This window comes from Gossypium raimondii, chromosome 1, assembly GCF_025698545.1.
Source record: "Gossypium raimondii isolate GPD5lz chromosome 1, ASM2569854v1, whole genome shotgun sequence".
In the NCBI taxonomy this organism is placed as follows: domain Eukaryota; kingdom Viridiplantae; phylum Streptophyta; class Magnoliopsida; order Malvales; family Malvaceae; genus Gossypium; species Gossypium raimondii.
Genome location: NC_068565.1, coordinates 46,980,072 through 47,004,125, shown reverse-complemented (window position 1 = coordinate 47,004,125; position 24,054 = coordinate 46,980,072). Strand labels below are relative to the sequence as shown.

Sequence of the window (24,054 nt, the reverse complement as noted above, 5' to 3'; positions counted from 1 at the left end):
CATGGATTGTACGAGATGACGACCACCAATTTCAGATCAAATTAACTCTTCCCCATTAATTTTTAATTTATTTAAGTATATAGCGAATGAATTATTGAAAGAGATACCAATACCATTGATCGTCTGCTATGCTTTTTTTAGTTTAATTCTATCAAGGAGTTTACGTTACCACTCCCCATCTTGGTCACTTATATTCTACTATATACAACGGTGACCTTTAAGTAGAAGGATATCACTATGAGAGTTTTTGATTATTGCATAATATTCCGAGAATGCCGACTCGCCATCTAAACTCTTGATGATATTTTGTCATCAATTAACTGCAAATCAATCTCAACATATTATTTTTGTTTTGACCCGTAGTGATGCTTGATATCGAAATTAATCCAATACTCTAGATTCGTTTGTGGAAGGCCCGTGGTTAATTCTTTGGAATCTATCACTTCCGCCTAAGGTGATAGATTTTGTGTGGCGTTGTTTGCGCTCCTTTGTTCCTACAGAGTTCCATTTGTTGAGCAAGGGTGTTGTGCTGTCGCCGGAGTGTTCTCATTGTGGGGGCATTGTGGATCTTGATTATATTTTATATGGGTGCGGTTGCTCCGTAGTTTGGGGCGCTGTGGAGATTGTTCATGGTCAAGATTCTGCGTACCAATTTCTTGTTGAGTAGTTGGGTGCTTCGTCGATGCATTTGAAAGTTCATTGTCTTGTGCTTCTGTGTTGTCTCTGGTTTGGTCAGAATTTACATGTGTGGCAGAAGAAGGATTTGAATTTGCAACAGTTGTTGGCGTTTGCTTATGCTCAGGTGCAATCGTGGGAGGCAACAAATCGTGTTTTTGCTGCTGCCCAGTTAGCTTCGATGCAGCGACAACCTGTTGCTGATGATTCAGGGTGTAGGCGAACAACAAGTAGCGACTGGGAATGGTTCGCGTCAGTCGGGTTGTGCGGTCCCTCGCTAGCTGCCACCTCCCCCGGGGTTGTTGAAGTGCAACGCCTCGAGTTTGGATCACGGTACGGCTGTTGGTTTTGCGGCGATTATAAGGGACAGTGGGGGTCCTAAGGTGAGATGCTATTCGGGTTCGAGAGAGCTTCTTATGGTCCCTGTTTGGCTGAGGCTTTTGCAATTAGGGAGGCCCTTTTGTGGTTAAAATCTCTCCGGATGGACAACGTAATTGTCGAGTTGGATTGCCAAATGCTGGTGAAGGCTCTTTCTCGTCAGACGACGGATGTTTCAGAATTTGGGAAGTTGGCACCGACAATTGCTGAGTGATCAATTTCAACACGTGTTGGACACTTGGGTTGATAATAAGGATGCTTAATGTTAATTTGTGAATTTTATGTTTAAATCTTGTCAAGAATGAAATTTAGATGCTTTAATGCAGAAAGTAGAAAAGGATTCAATGGAGCATGGACGATAGAAGAGAGACAAAGGCTAATTAAATTTTTGATCTTGTAAAAGCTAAATTAAAAAGAAAATCAAATATTTTGTTTCATGTAATTAGGGTGTATGGTCGACTTAAAAACACACATTGAATACCTGGAAATTGAAAAAAATTTCAATTCATTCTTTCTTTCTTTGCGTGGCATTCTATCAACTTTCATTTACTTTTCAGTAGTTAGGGTTAATTATTTCTCAAGTCCTTCTCCCACCATTTCCATTTAAGTTATTCACATTAACCAATAAAAACATGATTAATTTCATGCTTCACTAAATCTCTCTTTAGCTTTAGGCCAATATTCTTTCTGGTCAAGAATCGTGAGAAATGTATCCGTACTAAAAATCTTTCATAACGATGTTCACTGTATCTCCGGAATATTAGGATTGACAAATTCATCCCTTAAAGTTAACTCTATTTCAACTTAAAAGCGCGCATTGGGTTAGTCGTTTTGGCGTACAGTTGGGAAGACGAGTCAGTCGTGCTATATTCAGATTCGCGTGAACAAATTGGCATATTTTGGCGGGGTCATACTAGTGGGATTTTCATCAAGGAGATGATGATCGAATTTAAATGTCCCGCGCAGTTGAGACCGTTGATCTGAGTTGGGTTCTTCAGTCACAAGACTACCAGGGTCTTGAATTGCAAAAGCGCGTATCGCGATTAGACAATCAATAAGGGTTGGTTTGCAGGACGTACCGAAATCAACTACGAAAGGAAGAATTGGTGGTTAGGACGTTCTTAGTTGTTATAATTAGCTTATTGTTTGGATGAAAAAAACTCATTTTCGAGGATTAATTCAGAAGCCAGAATTCACCGAGCCTAGGACTAAGGCTTTATAATTCTATTTACAAAATTCAAATTCAAATTCATTTTCTAATTTTATTTTATTTTCGGTTTATATTTTTTTATATCTGCTATATCACTTTTTTAATTTCCAGACATTTTCAACTCTCCTAATTTATTTTATTTACTTTTTAGCAAGTTCGTTTCGAGTCGTGGGCATGACTACTGTCACGACAAAAATTTTGTTCATAAGAAAAGGACGAAAGCTGATCGCAATAACCAATCCCTGTGGACTTGACCCTACTTCTTTTTACTACTGTTTAAAATTATTTTATCGTAGGAATTTTTATTTGATAGTTTCGACGCCCATCACTTAATCTGAGGCTCGGGTGGCCTTAACAACTCGGTATTTGTTTGAGATGCAGATTTTTCTATGCTTTCTGTTTTTAAAGATAAAGACTTTAAGGACCCAGTGTATAAGACTAGCCTAGGTCGGGTTAGTTTCTTTACCTTTCAAATGTTTTCAAATTAAATTAATTATGTGAATATTCTTATATAATCAATTAATTTAAATTATATGAATTTTCTTTGAATTCTAATCATTTCAGCCATAAGGTGCGATTTAGTAGGATTTTGGAAGGTTTGCACTACTATTAAAACATCTCTAATATCGCAATACATTTAGAAATACATCACTATTACTTAAGTTGTAGGAAATCATAATCCGAAATAAATTTTTCATGATAATGCAACTATGTAGTCCATCCTTTTATTTGTGATATCTAAATTGAACAAGTCACAGAATAGTAACGTTTGTATAGTCTAATATTTTATTTCTTGAATCTCGAATAGCCTGATATATATAAATGAGTCTTACATTTTATATCGACTCATTTAAGCATGACAATGCATTTCTATTTCAATTCATTTAGGGGCCCAAGATATTGCTCTTATTCTGTAGGAGGGACAAATCTTATCTTTGTCACTAACATCGCACCCTATAGTTTGTTGTATATGCAATAACTACCATCATATTTTAAAAGTCATAGAGTAGTTGGATTTGAGTGTAAATATTTGTAAATATTCTCATAATTACTTCAATTCTCACTCTCTCTTTAAGAATTGGAGAATGTAATCGGGGTGCTTCAATTACACTTAATGCGACGAGACTCACTAATTACAGTGATTACTCGAATATACTGTAGATGTGTAGTTATACGCAATTACACCTAACTCAAATTACTAAGTGACTTTTAAAACTAAATTACATTATATTTGTTATAAAATATTTATACTAAATTACTTAGTATTTATTACACTTGGTCAATGACCAATCAATGATAACAAAGAGCACATGTTTTATGGTAAAGAGAAAATAAACCAATAAATATGAAATGTTAGAGTAATTAGATAAAATTGCATACGAGGCTTATTTTTCTTGTTAATTTTATTATTAATTATATTGTCGAATACTTTCTCTAGCGTATTATATAAAATGATTTAATTTTAAGTTTGTTGCTTTAGATACTTTTTTCTTTATTGTTATTGATAATTTTTATAATAATTATTTTGTTAAGAATTTAAAATCATTTAGTTATGTAATTACAATTTATATCATCAAATACAATATAAAAATTATGATGTAGTTGCACTTTATCAACTAAATAAGTCGAGAGAAATAAAATTTATTGTAAGTAATAAATGGAATTAACGGTAAGAATGTAAATAAAGTAAGTCGGTTCAAAAGTAATTATTTTCAAAAAGGTTATAATATGTCACAGATCTCTATATTTTTCAGAATTTAAAATTTAGTCATTATACTTTTATTTTTAAGAATTTTTCTAATTTATTTTTAGATTTCAAAATTTGTTAATACAGTTAAAATTATTTTAAACTTAAATTTTAAAATCTAAAAATAAAATGACTAAATTCTTAAAAATAAAATAACAAGACTAAGTTCACAATTTACGGAGAGTACAAGTACTTATCACATTTTAACCTTTCCAAAATTCAAAGTTATTGAGTTTGCCCTAGAGTTTTCACATTTTCTCTGCAATTCACCGTATAAAGCTGCGTGCTTTTCTTCATTCTCTCCCATCAAATCCATACATTCTCTTCTCAAATTCCCAATCAAATCCATACATTCTCTTCTCAAATTCCCAATCTTTCTAATAACCCTCCTTTTCCCATCTAATAAAAGGTATGATTCTTCCGTATCCAATTTTATTTCTTTTCTGAATTTGTTTGATTTAATTTGTTATTTTTGTATCCTTTATTTTATTCTCTGATGTCTTTCTCCAATATCTAGGTTTATGTTTTCTGTTGTTGAATCGTTATAGATCTGTTTATATTTTTATATTTTATGAGCTTATATAGGTTTGGATTTGGATTGATGATCTGATTGTAGTTTGGTTCTGGCCTGATGGATTATATTTTGATTATTCATTATCCTTTTGAAGATTTTTCCGTATTTAGATGATTCCAGCAGATATTATATATATATATATATATGTTCTGTTTAGTTTTTCATTATTTAACGCTGAAAGGATTGTTTAGATTATCTAATGCTGAATTTGCAGTACTTAATAGTTCTTTATTTAATCTATCTCATAACGTTACTAAAGGTTTTAGAATTGGGATTTTACTTTTTCAATTTGATCTGTCTAATTTTATTTCTTTAGATTCACCCTGAAATTTAATAGTTTTTTTAAAGCTTTTTGATTGCTATTGCGTATCTAGATTAGTACTGGGATCTGTAGGCTTTAAGAAATGAATATTTATTAATTGTGATGTTTTTGTTGGCATTTGAAATTTTGTATATATCTTCATGTATATGTAACATTCTAAATTGTATTCTTATGTGTCATTGTTCCTGGGATCTGTAGGCTTTAAGAAATGAATATTTATTAATTGTGATGTTTTTGTTGGCATTTGAAATTTTTGTATATATCTTCATGTATATGTAACATTCTAAATTGTATTCTTATGTGTCATTGTTCCTTTACTGTTAACTTTTTATTTGTGTTGATGGTTGCTGTTCGTTGCCAAGTGTTATTTTCCTGATGTGGATGAGTTTTCTGCCGGTTATCGATATACTACTCTTCAACCTTTGCTTGGATTGACTGGTATTATTTCAGGAAGTTGGCAGCTTAATCTGCTGTGTCTTCTGCTTGTCAAAGTGGAGATAGATACGATTGAATCTTCTTTTATGTCTGAACGGGCCTCTCTCTTTTTGTCGTCATTTGGATTGCTCGGAGAGTACTGTCCCAAGTCTAGAAAAAAGAATATAATTTCCTCTTCTGAAATAATCTGCATGCATATTGGGGCTAATAACACACACTGTCTCGGTTGCCATTGTGCAAGGAGGCTGTCTGGTAAAAACTTTTGCATTGCGATTGAAAACACAAGTATTTGATCTGTCCTTTCTGATTAACGCTCACCTACGGTTTTGATCAAGATGGCTTTGCAAAATATTGGTGCTTCAAACAGTGATGATGCCTTTTATAGGTATAAGATGCCCAAAATGATAACTAAGATTGAAGGGAGAGGAAATGGCATCAAGACTAATGTAGTTAATATGGTTGAGATTGCAAAGGCTTTGGCTAGACCTGCTTCTTACACTACAAAGTATTTTGGTTGTGAACTGGGAGCTCAATCCAAGTTTGATGAGAAGACTGGAACTTCACACGTAAATGGGGCCCACGACACTGCCAAGCTTGCAGGGCTTCTTGAGAACTTCATTAAGAAGTATGTTCAATGCTATGGTTGTGGGAACCCTGAAACGGAGATAATTATTACCAAGATGCAGATGATTACCCTGAAATGTGCTGCATGTGGATTTGTTTCCGATGTTGACATGCGAGATAAGCTTACGACATTCATTCTTAAAAACCCACCTGAGGCAAAGAAGTCAACGAAAGACAAGAAAGCGATGAGGAGAGCTGAAAAGGAGAGACTCAAGGAGGGTGAGGCTGCTGATGAAGAGCTGAAGAAGATTAAAAAGGAGTCAAAAAAGAAAGGTTCCTCTACTACTTCAAAGGTTGTTGCTTCCAAGGGTGCAGTAACCAAGAAGAAAAGCAAGCATTCTGATGAGGATCATTCCCCTTCACAAAGCCAGGTTGATGAGAATGAACAGGTAGCCAGCAATGACGACGATGATGTCCAGTGGCAAACAGATACTTCACTGGCGGCTGCTCAACAAAGGATTCAAGAGCAGTTAAGTGCTGTTACTGCAGATATGGTGATGCTATCTACCAATGAAGAGAAGAAAAAGTCAGTGAAGAAGACTCCGGAGCCTGATGTCAAGGTACATGAGAAATGTTTCAATACCCACGAGAAACTTGTTAACGAGATAAAGGAACATCTCAAGAAAGGGTCTTCTCCAACTCAGCTTAAATCCTTCCTAGGTTCACTCTCTGGAACTTCCCAAGAAATCATGGATGCTCTTTTCACAGCACTCTTTGAGGATGTTGGGAAAGGGTTTGCTAAGGAAGTAACTAAAAAGAAGAACTACCTTGCAGCAGGGGCGGCGGCAGCAGCTGCAGCCAATGAAGAGGGATGCCAGATGATGCTTCTACATTCTATGGAGTTATTTTGTGGCAAGGCCAGCCCTGAGGCAGCAAAGGAGGTGGCTTTAGTTATTAAAGTATTGTATGATGATGACATATTGGAAGAAGAGTTCATCATGGAGTGGTACCAGAAAGGTATAGCTGGTAGTAATAAGAGCTCTCAGATATGGAAGAACGTCAAGCCCTTCATCGAGTGGCTCCAGAATGCTGAGTCTGAGACCGAGGAGGAGTGATTCTCTAGCTCTTGGTATGGTTGCATGGCTACTTCTAGGTACAAATATGTTTCTCTCTTGGTCTTGTTTTTTAAATAAAGTACAGTGAGCACGGCCCTACATGCTCTCTGTAATTTGAGTGTCTGGATTTTTCAGCTGCTTATCCTTAAGACATCTTTTCCGTTTGCTTTATATGAGCAAGTTGAATTCAGTTTGCTATTTTATTTTTTTATATATTTTTTGTGCGTTTATTTTGTTTGATCAATCTTCCTTGATGTTGAGAAATTTTAATTATGCTATGTTGATAATTTTATTAATGATTTGTGAAAATTGTATGGATTTGATGGTTAGTTTAAAAAGAAAATCTTAAAAAAAAAAAAGAAAAAAAGAAAAATATCAGATTTACATATAAATTTTGATTTAAAGTGCAATTTGATGCATGATTTTTTATTTTGTATAATTGTAGAATGAGATTTTTTTTAGTTCATATTATAATAAAAATTTAATTTTTATTCAATTATAGGGCAATTTACCATTAAAAGCCACTTTTTTTTTAAATTTACCGAAATGGGCCCGGTATTTTATTATTTATCGGAATGGACTCTTTTCTCCTAAATCGTGTCCACGTCAGCGCGAAGTCAGGGGACGTGTCAGCAAATTGCGTTTACGTAAGCGCGATTTGTTGTCACGTCAGCAAAGCGCGTTGACGTGGATGCGATTTGCTGACACGTCCCTTAACTTCGCGCTGACGTGGACACGATTTCGGTAAATTTAAAATTTTTAAAAAAAAGTGGCTTTTAATGGTAAATTGCCCAGGTTTTTCATTTATAATAATAAATATCAAAGTAAATAAAATATAATAATAAATTTTAATATATTTATAATATAATGGTAAATTTACATTTTAACCCGTTTTATGTATAATCAATGGGCAAAATGTTATTTTATAAAATAAAATTATAAAAATAATTAATTTTAATAACGGAAATAAATAAAATTTCTTAACTATGAAATTTTTGCGAACAAATTACGGAGTTTAATTTTAAATCCAAATTATCCATTTTTATGACGGTCAACGCAAAAATGTTGACTTTAGGTGTGAAGGAGTGTAGAAAATCAGGAATCTGCGGACTGCGGGGGCTATTGTCACTGTAATTAGTTAATGATTCGGTCACTGAGGGTGTGTTTAATAAATTCCGGTACTACTTATTTTATGGTATTTATTATAATATTAATATGCTTCCAAGTAGGAACAAATTTTCTCTTTTTGACTTTTTTTATTTATTTATTTTTTGATTAATTGTTTTTAATTTATGAAAACATTAATAGTGGGACAATAAATGATTACGGAAACTTGAAAAATGCCACATTTCATTGCATGCCCTACGCATGCCATTTTCATTGCATTAAACGCTCTTTTTACTTTTACTCAATTATTTGCTCTCATTATATTTTAAAAAATAAAACTCGATTTATTTTGAAAACTTATCCCAATTTAAGGCGTAAGAAGTGAAAAATAAAAATTAAATATATAAATAAATTGGAATTCTTTTTGGGCAAAATACCCAAAAAAGTCACTCTTTTTTTTAAAATTTATCGAAATCGCGCTTACGTGGGCGCGGTTTGTTGCCACGTCAGCAAAGCGCGCTGATGTGGACGCGATTTAAAGGAAAATGATCTATTTCGGTAAATAATAAAATATCGAGTCCATTTCGATAAATTTAAAAAAATAGTGACTTTTTTTTGGTGTTTTGCCCTCAATTATAGATATTCAAAGTCGTGACTATTTAGGAAAATGGTTCCATTCCCTTTTTTGAGTCAGAAGCTTTTAATGAGTCCACCATTCTTGATTTTTACAAAAGGATAAATTATACAATTAGTTATCCAATTATTAGTGTATTTTTGTTTTGGCTATCTAATTATGAAAATTTTCAATTTAGCTAAGGATTTAAATCATTTTATTTTGTTCATATGTTTTACATCGTTTCTATTTTGGTTACTTTCCTTAAATGCTTCAGCGAAGTGATATATGTGGGCTTTTTCTAATTGGTATAATATCATTTTTAGTACTTAACTTTTACACATTCTATCAATTTAATCCTAATTCTAAGTAATTCAATAAATTTACACATTCTAATTGGCATTGATGATGTCATAATTTTTTATATAAATGTTTTAAAAATTAAAAGAAATTATATAAACTTTTAAAATATAAAAGAAACTATAAATTATAAAAAATGGATGTATCTAAAATTAAAAATATTATAAAAAATCTAAAATTCAAGTTAGAAAAATAGAAAGCCTCTAAAATTTACATTTTTCTAAATAAATTTTAAACAAATTAAATGAAGATAAATTTTACCATAAATTATTACGCGATTGTTCAAGTTGACAAGAATGCAAAAGGTTTATGGAAAGTTTTTCATTATTCTCTTTATTTGTTAATTATTTGTTAGGTTTGATAGGAAAAATTGGATTCCTTTGATGAGAATGCTATGAGCATGATCATGATAAAACCAGAAATTTACAAGCAAGTTTATCAAAATTTCATTATTTGTTTAAATACAAATATAAATATATTTAATTATATGTTTGAGGATTAAATTGGTAGAATTTATAAATGTGGGGGCTAAATCTACCGAATTATCTAGAATTAGGATTAAATCGATAGAATGTATAAGTATTGAAGATTAAATGTGTTATTATAGCAGTTAGAAAAAGATACGTGATTACTCCATCAACTAACCAAAATAGAAATAATCTAAAATATTATTAACTAAATTAAAAATTTTCATAGTTAAATGTCCAAAATAGAAATATACTAATAATTGGGCAACTAACCCTATAGTTTACCCTAAGAATTTAAAGCCGCTAGTACTGATATATTTTCATTTAAAAAATCGTAGCTGTCAATATTAATTGGTGGTACTTTAATTAAATATCTTTAATCTATAACTAAATAAAAAGCTACCCCTACCTTCTAGTTGATAACTAATTTTACTTATTGAATTGATTCTTAATATTACAATATTAAATTATTATGTTTAAAATATAATTTTAAAAAGACACTTATAATATCTACATTATTTTTATTCTTCTATTTATTTAAAATATATTAGATTGATAAATAATTTATGATTTGACAACATTAATTATTTAGGATGACTTTAGAATTTTATTTTAGAATATAGTTTATGTATTTATCATTTTAGGTGAACCAATCAACCATATAATGCTAGAAATTTAATACCAAAAATAGCGTAATTAATTGTAAACATAATTGCATGCATAATTTAGTCTTTTTAATGTTCCATAATTATGAATTAAATTATATTTTAGGTTTAATCATAAATTGGTACCTAAACTATACCCTTTTTACAACTTGGTACGGAACTTTTTGGATAACAAGTGGTACCTAAACTACCAATTTTCTCAAATTGGTACATTCGTTACTCAAATTGTTAAAACTTTTTAAAAGGAATTAACCCACAAATTAGTACTTAAACTATACCATTTTTCTTAAGTTGGTACATAAACTTTTTTCACAAGTGGTACCTAAACTATTTTTATGTTACTCAATTTACACCAAAATGCTATATTCGTTAAAAATTCTAGTCAATAATAAATCAATGAATCGATATAAACCAATTGAACCAAGCTAAAAAATCAATTGAACTGGGTTTTTTTTTAATTTTCAAATATTTTATTTTTATGAATTTTTTAATAACTTATTTGATTAAACTGAACAAATTGATCAATTTGAAAATTGGTGGTTTGACCGGTTCGACCACCGGTCTTGTCCTAGAAATAGAAATTATATATGAGAAAAAATACTTTTGTCTTTTTTGTCATATGTTAGGTTTTTTTTTTAAAAATAGACTTAACAATTTAACTAAACATTGAACTAGCAGAGGTATCAACTTGGAAAAAAACTGTTTAGATACCACTTGTGATAAAAAATGTTTAGTAACTAAAATGGAAAAAAAAAACATAATTTAGGTATAAATTTGTGGGTTAAACCTCTTTAAAAATAGACTTAACGATTTGACTAACGGAAGTACCAACTTGGAAAAAAAAAGTAGTTTATGTACTACTTGTGATAAAAAAAAGTTTAGATACCAAGATGAGAAAATGATATAATTTAAGTACTAATTTGTGTGTATTTTGAGGAAAAACAATCATTAAAATGGAACACTAGACCATTAATCAAGGAGAGCAACTATATCAAAGCCATCATGCTTACCCAATACACCGAAATCTAGCTCCCCTCATTATCATCCATATTAGCTAACCTCTCGACATTAACAATACCAACAATAAAGAAAGAACAAATAGTATAGTCTATGTAGTTCACTCTCAATAAAGCTACTCTTGTCAAAGTGTGTATGACTTTATTAGCATCCCTACGAATACAACAAAAGGAGAATGATTGAAAACCTAAGGCAATATAGACACAATTCTTTAGTAATAAACCTAAGTAAGAAGCATACATATATGACCATAATTGAAACCTTGTCAAAGCTGTTGACTATCAATTTCCATTATGACGCCATCCACGTGCAAAAACCGAAGCTAAGAAAGAACCTCACGAGTAGCCAAAATTTCAGTCTTAAAAAGATCGAGCTTGCTCTTCATGAACCTCGAAATGCACCTCACAAAATCACCCGTGTCATTGTGCACAACAATAGCCCATCCGATCGACTCGATATCAACAAATGAGGCATCGTTGTCGACATTGCATTTGTACCTCCCATAGACGACTTCTGCCAACAATCATCGCCTGCTTGAACCACTAGATGCGAGACCATTGAGTAGTGTGAACCAATTTGTGCTTTAAGCCTATATTTTAATATAATCAATTTATATTTGTAAGTTTATTTTAAGTTACAAATACATACATATTTACAAAATTAACATATATCTTTTTTTAAATATTTTACAAAACTTTTATAAGACACTTGTCAATCCTCTAATCTTGCTTATAAATTCAAAGTCTCCGTTGGCAATATACAAAATAATTTCCCTTAAAAAAATTCAAATAACTATAACCAAAATTATAAGTCACAATGACGCAAATAATTAAAATAAACATCAATTTCGTTGGAATGCTAATTCAATTCTATCATATTTTAGTGATTGAGTTTCAAAGCCCATATAATTTTATATTTATTGAATTTAATTAAAAATTTTAAAAAATTATCGACTGAGTTTTAGATTGATTAGCATGTCATTATTGTCAATGCAAAAGAACTTGAATTCGAGTGGGTTGAAGCATATTATGCTCCTATTTATGGCTTGAAAAGGTACTATGAGTACTCTTAAATATTATATAAAAAAATAAAAATAGAATTATTCAAAATTTTTTTAAAAAAATTCATTTGTGGACCCCGCCATTTCCCACCACCAACCACGCGATGAAAAAAGGGGCCGCCAAATTTTAAGGACTGCACCGGCGGCGGCACACAAAGAAAAAGAAGAAGATAAATGATATATTTTATTGTTTGAAATTTTATGTTCTTGAATATTATAAACTAGTCCCATTTGGTGAATTTTAAAAATTTAAAATTTAATTAAACAATTTTGTTTGAATATTAAACTTATAAATAATTTTGAAATTAACGAGGTGAATGTAATTAGCTTTTCAACTTGAATTTTTTTAAAAATTTTAACGCATTTCAAATATATATATATATATATATATATGATTTGGTAAATGTTGGATCACAATTAGCTAAAACAAATTGATAACGACTCTTATTTTTAATAAAATATCTCGGTTTTATGAATATTGAAATTTTTTAATTTTAAGTGAAAAAATAAAATAAATTTATACAAAATTGAAGAATAAAAAGAGGAAATTACCAATAAAAGCCATTTTTTTTTAAAATTTACTGAAATGGGCCGATTTTTTTATTATTTACTGGAATTGTCCATTTTCTGGGAAATCGCGTCCACGTCAACGCGATGTCAGGGTACATGTCAGGACATCGCGTCCAAGTCAGCAGGTCGCGCTGACGTGGACGCGATGTCCTCCGCGCGTGAACAGTACCCCAACGGTCAAAAATTTGACCGTTGCCCCCCCAACGGTAAAAAAAAAACTATAAATACCCCACCCTTTTTTTTCACAAACAAATCCTATCTAATATTTCCTCTCTAATCCTCTCAATTTCCTTCCAAATTTCCTTCCAAAATTCTCTCAAACCCATATTTAATTTCAATTTCCTCTCAATTTCCTTCCAAAATTCTCTCAAATCCATATTTAATTTCAATTTCCCCTCAATTTCATTTTTAAAATAATTTTATATTTTTTATATTTTTTAAAATAATTTTAAAATTTTTTATATTTTCATCAATGGCCGGATCATTGATTCGTCTTGATAGGAATCACATATCGGTGGAGCAAATGAAAATGGTAAGTATTGTCAAAACTGTTTTTTTGAAAACAAAAAATTTAGTTGTCGACTTAAAAATAATAAAACTGGAGTCGCCACCGATCCTTTATTAAGGTGTGATCGGCTCACCTTAAAATGATTTTGGTCTACGAAATTTGAGAAAATGAGTCCGGGAGTCAGTTACGCACGAGGAAGGATTAGCACCCTCGCAACGCCCAAAATCGGTACCAAATTGATTCTTTAATGCCTTGGTGTCGAAAATTTGAAAAGATTTTAAAAGGAAACTTTTTATTTCATGAATGAATCAAAATAGTAAGACATTCTTATTTCAAAGAAATAAAACACCACACCCAGTGAGTTAGGGCACAATGTTTTTAAATTTTCAAAATACCCGAATATTGCCTTTTGCTTTTGAAAATTCTTATTTCGAGAAGAAAATGTCATGACCAGTAAGTTAGGACCCAACATTTTTGAATTCCCGAGAATAAGCTCTTATTTAAAATTTGCGAATTTATTGCAAAACGAATACTTGGCTTTCTAAATTCATGAAAAAATAATCGCAATCCAGTAAGTTAGGACACGATCTTTCTCAAGAATCACGAATGCCAAATATCTTGAAAATTTATGAAATATCATGATTTTAATACTTTAATGAAACCAAAATATATTTCCCAAAAGGTAAGTTAAAAGTTAATGTATAATATGAAACAAAAACCTAAATTTAAAGCACATATGAATATACATTTACAAAATATACACATGAGTAAAATATACAAGTAAATTTGCAAACATGTGTGCATGTATTTTTCAAAAAAACATATAAGTATACATGTGAGAGAAAAGGAATGAAATATATAAACAAAAACCTTGTAATAATTTATAAAAAAGTATGTACTTATGTACATGAAAATTATGAAAATAAGATTTTAAAAAATATATGTATATGTATATATATTTACAAAAAAATGTATAAGTATATATATAAAATATAAAGTATATAAAAGTTAAAAAATATAAAAAAGCGTATGGATAAAAGATATGCATGTGTACATATAAAATAGAAATATACGAATATATACGTATTTACAGAAAAAATAATTTGAAAACAAAAGTATGTATATATAAAGAACGTTTGTATGTACAAAAATATATATATTCAAAATCTTGTAAAATATATGTCTGTATATTATCTAAAACATGCGTGTATTTGTATAGTAATAATAATAATAATAATAATAATAATAATAATAATAATAATAATAATAATAATAATAATAATAATAATAAATCATAGCACAACATAATAAAATAAAAGGATAAATTGAACTAAAAAGGGGAAAAAAAACTAAATTCGAAGTAAATCTGAAAATAGAACCACATTGAATGCGTGCGCAAGAGTGGAGGACCAAAAGGGAAATTATTCCCTCCCTCCAAAAACGCTGCGCAGCAATGGGCTAAATTGAAAAACAAATAAAAATTGCGGCTCAATTTAAAAAGAAACAAAGCAGGTTTAATTGCAACGCGCCACGAACAGGAGGGACTCAATGCGTAATTTACCCTTTAAAGCCAAACGATCGGATCCTCCCCTTCGGGTCGGGTCACCGCGTGGGTCAAGGCTTGGATAAAACGACGCTGTTTTGAGGTTTCAATAAAACCCAACTTTTCCTTTTAAAAATTTCATAACCCATTTTAAAACAAAAAGAATGCTGCACCCCTCCTCACTTTTTGTTCTCTGCTAGGGTTTTATACTCAAGCCGCCGCGCCGCCGTTCCACCGTGCGCCACAGCTCCAATCGCGATGGAGGTGGCGCCGATCGACGCTTTTGGCCAGAGAGAGGTAAGCTTCCCTTCTTCTTTTCTTTGTTACCTCTTAAAAAAAACAAAAATGCAAAAGAAAAGGGAAAAAAAATAAAACTGCAAGAACCCGATTCACCTTAAGAAAAAAAAATCTTTGTATTTTCTGTTTTTCTTTTGATTTCTTTCTCTATTTCTCTGTATTTTTGTATTTCTTTTTACACTGAATATTCCCCAATTTTACAGATCTTCAATCGGTTTATATAATCGAAATAAAGAAAAAATAAAATCCAAACGAAAATCATTATTTCCTATTATTGTTGCGCTGTTATTTTTTGTTATTTCCTTCTTTCTCGTTGTTGTTTAGTTGATATTTGTTGCTGCAGATGTGTGTGCAACGTGCGCAGGGGAGAGTCATGCTGCGACATTCACGGCGGCGAGAGTGAGGTTGCTGTTGGGATGTGTGGCTAATTGCTTAGGGTTTCTGTTTTGGGGGTTTGGGCTAATTGTTTGGGTAATTAGGCTTAAGTGGGTATTGGGCTGTTAATTGGGCCTGTTTTGAGTGGGCCGGGCAATTTGGGCTTGTACAAGTATTAAATTTAATTTTTAAATATTATTTAAGATTTTTTATTTATGTATTTTTAGATAATTATTAATTTATTATTTGTTATAAAAGTCTGAAGATCGGTTATTGAAATGTAATATTCGGAATATGCATGCTCCTCCATCCACCGATAGAGTGTCTTGCGGGGGATGCGCATTCGACACCGCTACCGAACATGAGCTGTTCCGTATTTTGTAACCCGCTAACCGAGTGTCGGCCAGGGGTCGTGTATAGATCTCGAACACCGGACGAAAGTACATCAATTGGCGACGTAAATTGTACATATAACTCAATATAAGATGCTCAACTAGCAAGATGAGTCTGCACCATTGCCTCCAAGCTACGAGCACCTTTTATGTCGAACGAGTCATATGTCACCGGATCAACACAAGAACAAAATCGATACGTGATTGACAGAACTTTCATTGGCGTCGTTCCGAAGATTTTACGCCTAATTCTTTTACGAAATTCTGTCAAATCTATGTTCTGGTTAAATGACAGTCGCACCGTATTCTCCGACAAAAAAACAACACCATTCTCGGTGTGGCAAACCTCACCATCGTAGTAAATAACAGCACTAATACGTTCACTCATTTTGAAACTCTAACTTTCTTAGCTTCTCTAAATTGTTTCTGCTATGACTTATGCATTCTGAGAACATTTTCTGCCTAATTTATAGCCTCATTAAACTTGTTATCAGTAGCAAAATCGCGTCCACAGTAGCGATTTCTAATTCTTCTCAAATAGCATCCTGGTAGAAGCGATTTTATATTATTTGCTCAGAAACGTCAACTCGAAATAATTTTTTTCGAGACCTAAAAACCTTAAAAAGCCTGAACCCTAAACCCTAAAAGCCAAAAAAACCAAACGTGAAAAAACGTCAAAATTGCGTCCCCCGGAACGCGCTACATGTCAGGACATTGTGCTGATGTGGACGCGATTTCCCGAAAAATGGACAATTCTGGTAAATAATAAAAAAATCGGCCCATTTCGGTAAATTTTGAAAAAAACGGCTTTTTTTGGTAAATTGCCCTAAAAAAGATGCATATATAAATAATAAATGTAGAAATAAGTTTTGATTTAAAATGTGCTTGAAATTTTATTCAAACTTAATGGGTAAAACGGTCATTGCAGGATAAATGTATTTTTTATTTTACAGGGGTAAGTGTCTTTTTCTTTGACTAAATTGTTGAATTTTAAAATTAAATAATTCACAAAAACAATCTTGGTTAGAGGATGAAATTATAAAAACTTCCAAATCAAAGAGATTTACAGGAGTTGGGTGATTCTCCTATTTATACACATCTATCTATCGCCAGTGTTTACTCATTGTATACTCGCCTTTTACTTCTCATTTCTCCAGTTTTTTCCCTTCTTTTTAAGGTAAGTTTCAATCCCAAATGATTGAAACTTTTTTATATTGATTAATATTCTGGATGTTGTTATAAGCTCAATTCAACTAGGGTTCATTTTGCATGAATTTTTTTTTTTTGATTTGTGCTAGGGGAATTGAAATGGATTCTGCAGCTCTTCACGAGGAGATCGATTCGTTCTTCGAGTCAGCTCCTCCTCTCAAAGATTCCGCTAAAATCACTGACAAATTGAATCAGTTCATCCAATTTGATTCTCCTTCTGGTACGGTACCTGTAGCGAATCAATTCTGCGTATGTCTTTCCGTACCGTATATTTGTATGTATATGTATGCCATTTCGTATTTTTCAGGAGAATTCAGAGGGAGGAGGGTTGTGTGCGTGACATCAGGCGGAACTACGGTTCCTCTGGAGCAGCGGTGTGTTCGGTATATTGATAATTTTAGTTCAGGGAATAGAGGAGCGGCTTCTACAGAGTAAGTAATGTGAAGGAATTTTGAGCAGTTTGAGATTTTTTATTGAATGGTGGGCTCCTTTTTAACTGAGTGAAACTATTTTTTGCAGGTATTTTATTAAGGCTGGATATAAGGTTATCTTTTTGTATCGGAGGTGAATTTCATTTTTGTTGATTGTTTATTTCCACGGTCGGTTATTTTTTGTTTGTGTTCAATGGATATTTGTATTGATTCTTCAACTTGTGTGTGTAGGGGAACCTGCCAGCCGTATTGCAGGTCTCTTCCTGAGGATCCTTTGCTGGAATGCTTTGAGCTCGCTGATGATTTCAATTTTCAAGGTTTGTGGATTATCTTTACCCCAAATTATACAGTTTTAGTGGAATCTTTCTCTTTATTTTATAATTTGATATCGGTCATGACTCGAATGCATTAAATTGGCTTTTGATAGGTTATTTTGTATCACATGAGTTATTGAATTACTTCATTAAAGAATTCTAGAAGGGGAGGGGTAATCATAATTTAATAGAAATGTGCTTCTTTGTTTCATGTTGGTTTCTATATATGTTAAGACACTGATCTGCCAATTTTTACCTGCAATATGTGCTAATAATGTGCTGGAATTTCCTACTGAGTTTACTGGGCTATGTCTAATATTTCAGTGCGGCAATCACATTCTGAAGCAGTGAAGGGGGCCATTAGAGATCATCATGCTGTATGGGCTGTCAACATTACTAACTAATCGTTCTTCTAGTTTTATCTTTGATATAGCTTGTGGCTCTTTTAGTTAATGGTTGCAAGCCTTATCAACATTGTTTTAACAGTTGGCGTCATCGCATTTTCTTGCAGGCAGTAGCAGATGGTCTCCTTTTGAAGCTACCCTTTGCAACCATATTTGAGTATCTTCAGGTTGGCTTCAATAAACTTTCATATGACTCCTTGAGGTTCATATTAATGACCCATTGCCAATGTTGATATATTTGTACCTTTGGGAACTCATAATGCGTATTTTGTGGGTGAAGCTTCGAGTGTACAGTAAATATATTTAAAAGTTTGGCCTTTATTATATGCTTTTTCCTGGGGTAGCTATCATTTTGGCTAAAAAAAACTTATACTCAATGGTCTCTCCTCTTTGCTTTTGGCAAAACATAGTGATAGCTTTAGCCATTATTATATGCTTTTTCATGGGTGAGCTACCATTTTGGTTAAAATTGCTTTAACTTAATGGTCTCTTATCTTTGCTTTTGGCAAAGCATAATGATAGCTTTGGCTGAGGCCATGACCTCTCTATGTTGATGAATGCACTGGGAGAGATATTCTGAAGTAAAATTTAGGAGAAAATGTTAGTCACTCTATGTTTTTAGTTTTTCTTCAGATTTGGTAACCATATTTAGTTCTCACTGTCATTAGATAAATAGCTTTTAAGTATGCCCTTTGTTATTACACTGAAAACATCTGAAATTCATCATATACAGCAACCATCTCTTATGACCTGAATGGTTTTTCTTGCAAGTGAAGATGTTAAAGATCATTGCCTCATCAATGAGAACCCTTGGACCTCATGCAATGTTTTATCTTGCTGCTGCTGTCTCTGATTTTTATGTTCCTTGGAAGAGCATGGTATTGGTTCAATATAATGAAATCATCTTCCTTTTCTAGACTGAAATATTATTTTCATTTGAATACTCATTTATAATTTCTCTCTTCTTTGGCAAAAACACTGATTAATTGCACAGGTAGAGCACAAGATTCAGTCAGCATCTGGCCCTTTGGACATGCGACTTATGCAAGTGCCAAAGATGCTCTCAGTGTTAAGGACGGAATGGACTCCCAAGGCTTTCTGCATATCCTTCAAGGTCAGACACAGTGGTGCACTTGCTTTATTGTTTGCTTTGGAAGCTAGAACTTATTGAAAGTTGTTATTCAAATGAATGCTCTTCGTGTCATGTATCATGAATTGATTGGCTCCATTTTATCTGGTTTCGATCAACAGCTTGAGACAGATTCAAAAATTCTCCTAGAGAAGGCCATTATGGCTCTGAAAAAGTACAAAATGCATGCAGTTGTAGCCAATGAGCTTTTGACCCGGAAAGAGGTGGTCACAGTTGTCACAGATAATGGAAATATTTCAGTTCACCGGGATAAGACTTGGGCTGGGTCTGATGTGGAGGATCCACTGATTGAACTCCTTGTGAACCGACACTCAACTTACATAAAAGATCCTAGCACTTGATCTTGTCTCTAGGCAAGCAGGAGATCCCTTGATATATTCAACATATCTTTCATAAACACACGTTACGTTTATCCTTTGAAGGTAATCTAACATAAACACAGTTTTTGTTTACTGTTACAAAGTCTGTAACAAATTGTTTTCATTTCCAACACTGTTACTAAGTCTATAACCGATTATGGCTAATCTCTGTTAGCCAAAGCTTCTGTTTCATTTCCATCTTAAGAAAAACAATGAGTAATAAATGCCATTTAGAATTTTCCTATTTGCGGTGTCAAATTTTAAATGTCCCTTCTCTTTCCAAGTTTTAGTTAGCATTCTAGGACAAAAAAGGGCTAGATTTTGCACCAGCACATGCAGTTGCAGGCATTCACCATAACACATACACCCGCATTGGAATAACAATTTCTTTCTTAAACTTGAAATAAATTTATATACAGTTTCTGTATTTCCTTTGGATTAAGCGCAAAAGTATGCATCTATGTATATGCGGGAGGGATCTAATAAGGAGGTACGTAAAGAAATTAATATGTACAACATAATATATTTCTACTGAGATTCATCATCTGTATCGAGTTCAAGGCCTTCTGCAGCTAAAAGCTGATTTATAACCTTTTTCTTTTCCTCTTCTGCTTTCTTGCGCATTAAATCCCTTTTCTTTAGCACAAGCGTATGCCTCTTAAGTGTACTGTTAAAGTGTTCCATTGATGCCTTTTTCTCTTTTGCCAAGATTCTTCTCTCTTCATCAGGATCTATCTGCAATTTCACCCAAATACATATTTTCAGATATTTAGCAACTACGCTGGAATGAATCACCATCTGTTTGACTGAAACATAAAAGTTAATGCTATGAAGTTGATTGTGTATAGGGTAATGAAAAATAGTAATATTAACAGTCTTTCGGATCTTGAGTCAACTTGGAATTAGTTTCAAGTTCATTCAATTTCTTCAATGCTAAAGCATGTGTGTACTTCAATTTAGATTCTACTGCTGTACACTGGTTATACAACTAAAATTTACCACACATAGGGCGGCAAACCAGGAAATGTTTGTTTAGGAAGTCCACCCTGGTACATTTATATTGTTAGAGAAGTTTCGGAAGTAGTTAGTTACCTTAGAACGGGAAAGACGGCGGACACGGAGATTCAGCTCACGCTGCTGCTGCTCAGCCCAAGCAGAAACAGCCATATCTCCACGCTGATCCCAAGCTTTCCGCTTTTTTATAAGCCACTCCATCCATGCTTGAGATGCCTGGAAAAAGAAAAGGAAATGCGACTCTTAAGAGTGTAGCTGACAAAGAGTAAAATGAGGGGGAACAATCCAATTTGTTCCCAAGCAAATTTGGATCGAGGATATTAGGTCTCTCATTGCACAGCTTCAATCTTCAATTTCAGAGAGGGGGGAAAAAAGGGTGATGACGAATCACTCAGAAAATGCAAATCTAAGTAAACCCAGTTCCCAAGCAAAGTTCGATTCCATAAAATAGCATATCTTACCTTCATTGGATTGACTCGATTATCCATATCGTACTGCCTCCGCCTCTCCCCATCTATGAGCAGTTCATAAGCCGCTTGAATTTTAATGAATCTTGCTTCAGCAGTCTCACCTTCTTCAAGAGTCCCTCTACCATCATAGACTTCAAATTGCAAAATGATCAGTTAGTAAGAATAGATTCCACATTTTTAAGAAATTGCTGAAATGCCAACAAATTTTCAGTACTCGATAAGAACACCTATTATAGCATCCAAATTTAACCCCAACAAAACATCATTACACTCTCCTCTCAACCGTTTCAGATGCTGATTTCTTATATAATACAGTTAAAAGAATTTCACACGGGAAACGTCCTACCAAGAGGGATACCCCAAATAATTGCTAAGGATAAACTCTCCCATTACCACATAATAACCTTGCAATCTAATTTTCTGTTACTGGACAAAGGGCTAATGGTGAAACCATAATGATGAGAAAATACATGAAAAGAATTTACTATAATATTGAAACCATACACATATATATTTTTGCTCGGCCAAAGTAAAATTTTGTTTAAAAAAAAAAAAAAAACTCAAAGGAGGTTACAATGGTAAAAAAAAAAAACAAAAAACACCTCAAACCTTACAAAAATTCTGCGTAACAATCAACAATTGAGCATCCAAAGCAACATTACCTCCAAACATCATTCTAGCAGCTCAAATCCCCAGCTCCCTTAGCTTATACCAATGCCCGAATAACATGGAAATCCATGATAACAACAAAGAATTACCCAAACTTGAACAAAAAAATTTAACCACAAAAACCAGTTAGAAGAGATCACCCCACCCATGAGACAACTCTGTAAGAACTCCTTGAACAATGCATGAAACTAAAGCTTTCATCAAAGTGACTTCAAAAGGCATAATAAAATCAAGAAGAATGACACCAAAGCTAAATGCAAAAGCCTTTTCGGGAATTGTTGGAAGATAAGACAGAAATCATCACAAACAAGCATGAAACAATTGAGATCAATGATTTCATCTCTGCCAAAAAGTCTCCAAAACAGTTCTCCCAGCAAACATGTAAAATCACAAGTCACCTTTCTTACCAACCAAAAACTCCTAATATCTCAAATAGTTCAATTCCACCCGAAAGCCCATTAGCTGAAGCTGCAAGCCATACAAAATTATCTGAAGGCCAAACTCTCTAACTTTTTAGAACATCAGAACTCTTTATTTTTGTTTCTGAGCAAAAGCCACCTTCAAGGGCAATTAAACTCTTACGATATTACCTTAATCCCACTACTTAAAAGTTAAACCCCTGATGTTCCTTGTTGTTCAGCTCATTTTATAACCCTCAACAGTAATCAATAAAACAGAGTTCAGTATAAACCATTTCTATTTTTTAAACTTCTAATCACTTTATTTAAAGACCTACATTTAATTTGCCCAACCTCCAAATAATCCAACGCAAAATTTTCATTCTCAATCACAACACCAATGCCCAAAAGATGGAAGAAAACAAAATCAAGTCAGTAAGAACACATATGTCACTTATGAAACTTTAAAGGGACGCATACCATCAGGATGATAGAATTTGGCCAAACGTCTATATGAAGTCTTTATCTGTTCTTCATCAGCATCCCTTTCTAACTCTGTTGTTTAGAAATCAAAGTTCCAATATAATTACAATTAGCAGACCCAGAAAAAGAAATTGTTAGAAGTATTTTGTTTTCTGGAATATAACCAAACGATAAAAAGAACGGCGCTTTTCTCATCGAGCTAATAGCGGATAAGGGCTAAAACAATTACCAAGAGTTTCATAGGGAGACTTTTGATCGGACCAATTCGATGCCCTAACGGCAGTTCTTCTTTGATTGACCCGAAACCAAGGCTCCTTCCTCCTCAAATCTCTGGACAAATGGAGCCACGGAGAGAAGGAAGATGACCTAAAATCAGGGTTTCGAAAGGAAACTCTAGTTCTGGATCGAGCTTGATGGAGGTAGTGGTGCCTGCTACTACACATCAATGAAGTGAAGACCATGTGTGGTCTACAAACAGCCCTCAAATTGCTCATTTCCTTTTTCTTCTTTTTCAGATGGGTTATGAGCTTGAATTATTAAAATCAAAATTAAAGGAAATGAAAATAAGATATATTAGAAAATTAAAAAAATTAGGGTTTTCTGGACAAGAATTGGGGATTTTGCATGGCAGAGCCGGTAAATTGAAAAGGAAAAAAGAAAGATGACGTGAAGGAAGTGAATAGGTTCTGATAATCAATATTTGAATCTTCACTGTCTTTTTCTTTTTCATTAAAAATTTTTCCTAAAATTATTTTCATTTGTTCACAGACAAATAAATATTTTAATGGTTAAATTTTGTTGGTAGTCCCTGTACTTGTATAATATTTGAGATTTAGTCCATATACTTTAAAAGTTAAAATTTAACCCTCTTACTTTTTTAATTTAAAATCATAATCCAATCTTTGTAGTTTTTATCAAAATTTGTAATTTAACCTATTTATTTTCTATCAATCATATGCCAAATTATATGAAAACATTCTAATAAAAATTCTGAATTGATAAATTTCGACAGAAGATACTTGTAATTTCAATGTCTGGACTAATATTTTTCAATCAAAAAAGTGGGAGGACATAAATTTTAACTTTATAAATAAGGACTAAATATTAAATTTTGTCAAAGTATAGGAACTAACAGCATATTTTAACCTGTTTTAATTCC

The 24,054-nt window shown here is 32.7% G+C and overlaps 3 protein-coding genes across 3 annotated transcripts; 2 read left to right on the top strand and 1 right to left on the bottom strand.

The window, feature by feature from the left end:
• Positions 1 to 4,229: 4,229 nt before the first annotated feature.
• LOC105786140 (probable eukaryotic translation initiation factor 5-1) lies at positions 4,230 to 7,264 on the top strand. Its single transcript, XM_052634686.1, has 2 exons — positions 4,230 to 4,419; positions 5,357 to 7,264. Exon 2 carries the CDS (start codon positions 5,677 to 5,679, stop codon positions 7,018 to 7,020), a length of 1,344 nt encoding a protein of 447 aa, XP_052490646.1. The 5' UTR covers positions 4,230 to 4,419; positions 5,357 to 5,676; the 3' UTR covers positions 7,021 to 7,264.
• Positions 7,265 to 17,003: 9,739 nt separating this feature from the next.
• LOC105786143 (phosphopantothenate--cysteine ligase 2) lies at positions 17,004 to 20,105 on the top strand. Its single transcript, XM_012612456.2, has 10 exons — positions 17,004 to 17,171; positions 17,293 to 17,423; positions 17,511 to 17,634; positions 17,723 to 17,767; positions 17,866 to 17,951; positions 18,273 to 18,325; positions 18,460 to 18,519; positions 19,129 to 19,230; positions 19,347 to 19,466; positions 19,604 to 20,105. Exons 2-10 carry the CDS (start codon positions 17,303 to 17,305, stop codon positions 19,841 to 19,843), a joined length of 951 nt encoding a protein of 316 aa, XP_012467910.1. The 5' UTR covers positions 17,004 to 17,171; positions 17,293 to 17,302; the 3' UTR covers positions 19,844 to 20,105.
• Positions 20,106 to 20,233: 128 nt separating this feature from the next.
• On the bottom strand, positions 20,234 to 23,592 carry LOC105786144 (hypothetical protein). The gene is made up of 5 exons (XM_012612457.2): positions 23,125 to 23,592; positions 22,893 to 22,967; positions 21,337 to 21,476; positions 20,954 to 21,091; positions 20,234 to 20,596 (listed from the first exon to the last, which is right to left on the bottom strand). Exons 1-5 carry the CDS (start codon positions 23,387 to 23,389, stop codon positions 20,390 to 20,392), a joined length of 825 nt encoding a protein of 274 aa, XP_012467911.1. The 5' UTR covers positions 23,390 to 23,592; the 3' UTR covers positions 20,234 to 20,389.
• Between the last annotated feature and the right edge of the window lie 462 nt (positions 23,593 to 24,054).

What these genes read in the sequence shown, in the direction of transcription:
- LOC105786140 (XM_052634686.1), top strand. Translation starts at nt 5,677, where the DNA reads ATGGCTTTGCAAAATATTGGTGCTTCAAACAGTGATGATGCCTTTTAT.
- LOC105786143 (XM_012612456.2), top strand. Translation starts at nt 17,303, where the DNA reads ATGGATTCTGCAGCTCTTCACGAGGAGATCGATTCGTTCTTCGAGTCA. An exon ending in CCAATTTGATTCTCCTTCTG is followed by an intron (nt 17,424 to 17,510) that starts GTACGGTACCTG and finishes CGTATTTTTCAG; the next exon opens with GAGAATTCAGAGGGAGGAGG. An exon ending in CCATATTTGAGTATCTTCAG is followed by an intron (nt 18,520 to 19,128) that starts GTTGGCTTCAAT and finishes TTGCAAGTGAAG; the next exon opens with ATGTTAAAGATCATTGCCTC.
- LOC105786144 (XM_012612457.2), bottom strand. Translation starts at nt 23,389, where the DNA reads ATGAGCAATTTGAGGGCTGTTTGTAGACCACACATGGTCTTCACTTCA. An exon ending in CAAATTCTATCATCCTGATG is followed by an intron (nt 21,477 to 22,892) that starts GTATGCGTCCCT and finishes TGCAATTTGAAG; the next exon opens with TCTATGATGGTAGAGGGACT. An exon ending in GCCGTCTTTCCCGTTCTAAG is followed by an intron (nt 20,597 to 20,953) that starts GTAACTAACTAC and finishes GTGAAATTGCAG; the next exon opens with ATAGATCCTGATGAAGAGAG.